Source organism: Setaria italica, chromosome II, assembly GCF_000263155.2.
Source record: "Setaria italica strain Yugu1 chromosome II, Setaria_italica_v2.0, whole genome shotgun sequence".
In the NCBI taxonomy this organism is placed as follows: Eukaryota; Viridiplantae; Streptophyta; class Magnoliopsida; order Poales; family Poaceae; genus Setaria; species Setaria italica.
This window is the reverse complement of record NC_028451.1, coordinates 43,022,779-43,026,237: the sequence shown is the minus strand read 5'-3', so window position 1 is coordinate 43,026,237 and position 3,459 is coordinate 43,022,779. Positions and strand designations below refer to the sequence as shown.

At 49.0% G+C, this 3,459-nt stretch overlaps 1 protein-coding gene across 2 annotated transcripts in view; it reads right to left on the bottom strand.

Annotated features, from left to right (window-relative positions):
* The window catches only part of LOC101773593, a 4,114-nt gene extending 1,726 nt beyond the window's left edge, over positions 1-2,388 (bottom strand). Inside the window, exons 1-2 of one of the 2 annotated variants that reach the window (XM_012843414.2) lie at positions 1,139-2,388; positions 1-58 (exon numbers count right to left, since the gene is read on the bottom strand). In XM_012843414.2, the coding sequence (XP_012698868.1) occupies positions 1,150-2,319 (1,170 nt within the window). In that variant the 5' untranslated portion in view covers positions 2,320-2,388 and the 3' untranslated portion in view covers positions 1-58; positions 1,139-1,149. The remainder of the gene's footprint in view (positions 59-1,138) is intronic. The other variant, XM_004957929.3, reaches the window with a different exon arrangement.
* Positions 2,389-3,459: the final 1,071 nt, after the last annotated feature.

The window sequence follows — 3,459 nt, the reverse complement described above, 5'->3', positions numbered from 1 at the left end:
GCATGTTGAGAAGGATGCTTTCTGTGGCTTTCCACTGAGAGCATTCATCAATATCAGCCTGACGAACAGATAAAATGTCAAACATTGCATCAAAATACTGGCGGAAGTGAGGGTGCATCATTACATCAAAATATTGGATTAAAAAATAGCTGACATTTATGTAATCACTGGCAATAGCTAATTCCTCCACTAAATATTCCAAGAGACTGCTGTAGATAGCCAGCACAGCTTACACCTTGTGATGCAAGTTCAAAATATATCAACCATGTGAAGTTGATAGCATAGGCCAAAAGTTAAGAGTACTAGGACCATCAGGTGGGAAGAGGGATCCATGAAAGCAAGAAAAGCTACTAAGTCATTGTGTTCAAAGCCAATCAAGCTCTTTCTGGAACGATAGTACCTCAACAAGATGCCCCAAGTCCAAATATAATGAAGCCCAGTTCAAACACAGTTTATTTTGTCCACATGGTTAACAAATTATTAAGAGAAGTAATGCATACCAATCAGTATACTACAGCATAATAAAACACCAGCAAGAACCTACCAGCAGTGTAATCTTGATTAAGAGTTACAAGTTACGACCCAGAACATTAGCACTGTGACTGCAGGTCAGCCTGCTATTCTCCATGCTCTCATAGTTCATAAAGCATACACAAGTGCATTGCAAACACTGCCACACCCTTATTGCACCTTATGTGTTCAAATTTTAAAGATTGGCTGGCAGTTCAGCGTTAACATGGAAAACAGATCAACTACTGCTACTACCTGCTTTTACCAATGGATATTAGCATACTATATTGTAACTCTGAGAACATGAATGCATCAAAGAGAATCATCTGAGTATCTGACTAAAGATCGTATGAAAATACTATCTTCACTGCATTCCCTACACTACGAGCCACTAGTGAATTTAAGTGTAGAACAAGCAGTTCCTTGAATAATAGTGCGAAGTAAAAAACAAACCACGATTGCAACTCTTATTTTCACATACACTCAAATCAAATGTCATTTACCAAATGTTGGACTACCAGACAAGCATGACTTGCAAACAAAAGCATTATCCTGCATTACATGAGCAACTATGCATTCTCAGCAAGCATAAATAAGACGCCAAGGAAAAATTGGATAGCAAGCTTACCAGTTACCACTTCATATACTTGGTACACACAATGATGGTGGAAAACCAGTATACAGTTTGGCATATAGAAGATGCTTCAAGTCACACATTTTCTCAATCTGCATAGACTCAAACTCAACAGAGAAGTATCCTATGTCAACCTCATCAGTAGAAGAGCCCAGGTGCAAATTCCATGGAATCCCACGAAGGAGTAAGTGCCTATCCATTGCATCTGCAAAGCTGAAAACATATTGGGCAGGCAACCTGACTCTCCTCTTGAACTGCCACATGCTGTTGCCTTCTTCGTCGATATCCCGAACAGTGTAAACAAGGTAAGATGCAGCAGAAATAATGCTGTTGTAGAGAGTGAACATTCCAATGCTGCCTTCCCCTGCCTCCACAATGACAGAATCCTGCTGGCCGAGACCAGACGGGATGTCAACGGAGGAGAACTCCATGGAGCGCGGGTCGAGCACAAGAAAATTATTAATCCCAGTCACCACCTTCCAGTAGAAGCAGCCGCAGGCGTAGGAGGACCATGAGAACTTGCAAGAGGGCTGCAAGCCGGCGTCCACGGTCAGACTTTCCCATTGTCCGGTGGCCGACGAGAAGACGAAGGCGACCAGCTGTCCAGGCTTGCACTCCACCACGCAGACCACCCTGAACGACGTCTCCGAGTCCTCGTCACTGGCGGGGACGAGGAACGGCTCCAGACGCCCGCGGCGCTGCGCGGCGGGGCGCCCGGGGATCTGGGGGAGGAAGAGGTACCGCCGGGACAACGGGTCGCACAACGCGAAGTCGCCGCTCATGGCCTCGCGCTCGAGGAGGACGCGGCCGTCGCGGGAGTCGACCGGGATCCAGCGGCCGGCGGAGGGGACGAAGGAGAAGGAGAGGTCGGCGGCCCGCTGCAGCGCCCGCGCGAAGGGCGCGTTGGAGTGGGGCGGCTCCGCGGGGTGGATGGACGAGAAGAGCAGTAGGCCGAGGACGGGCGACGCGTGGACGGAGCGCAGGCGGCGGAGGAAGGCGCGGTCCGCGACGACGCGGCGGAAGGCGGCGCAGGCGGTGGCGGCGCGCCCGACGTCGGCGAGGGCGGGCAGGCGGAGGAAGATCTCCGCGAGGAGGTCGTCGTTGAGGCACAAAAGTGGGGGCGGCGCCGCCGGGGCGTCGATACGCTTGGCGCTGGGATGATCCGGCGAGGCCATCGCGTCGCCGGCGTTCCGTGAGCGGTGGTGGACTGGTGGGTGGGGGAAATGGCCAAACGGGGTCCACGGCTCGCTGCTCGCCTCTTCTTCGGTCTTTTTTGCCCATGCCAGCGCCTGTGTCAAGTACTAGAGATGGGCCAGTGGGCCAGAGTACGTCGTATGCTGAATTTGGGCTGGAGACCATGAATCGTCTGAGTTTTGGCCCAACACTGTAATGTGTTGTGTGCCACTGCCATGTGAGAGCTGCTGAGCCGATGAAAGACATTTCGGACGTGATTGATGCCTGCAGCCCTTGCATCCAGGCTCGTGGATGCAAGGTCTGCATGCCTATGCTAGGGGTTGGGTTAGGTTCCCGTAGTGCAAAAGCGGTCTTCCAACTAGGTTCCCTCGGCATAGAGAGATTGGACGTTTTTTCGAGCCTGACTCACACAATGCGCGCAGAAGCACATGGCCTGCATGTCATAGAGAAGGAGATGCAGACATTCAGACAACCAATCACTTAATTTTTGTAACCTGCACGTATGGATTCATACAACCAAACAAAAAGCTCTTGTATACCCTTAGCCTAGCCACCAAGAGTCTGGTTTCTAGGAACGGGCTTAGCTAGGAGCTGCAGGCATCCATCACACCCTTGGTGTGCCCACAGGCATATCGATCTGGGGATCCTGTGTGCGTGGCCGCTGTTGTTTCTGGTCCGAATAAAAAGCCTTAGCTTGAAGTTACTAACTGCTAAGCCCATAGCCCAATATGCTAAAGACGTTTACGCCTGTTTGAGAACGACGTGAGTAAACTTTTTTTTTAATTGAGATCAATGATATGACTAAGGGCGGTCTCAGTGAAATCATGCACCGTTACCAAGACTGTCATGTCATCTTTTCAATGAATGAAACTGTCACTCTCAGTATAGTAATTTCATTGCATAGTTTCATAAACAACCTGCAACATTTAATTTTTTGCGTGGAGTTATGATCAAATGTGTCGTGCAATGAAACTGTAACATTCTCAGTGCAAGTTTCATTAGATTTCATGGGAATTGGTAACGATAGTTTTCATGAGGATGAAACTCCCTTCTCCTCTCTCCTCATGATTAGGTTGCCAAATCAGCAAAAATGCTGATGTGACATAGAATTTAATGCCTAT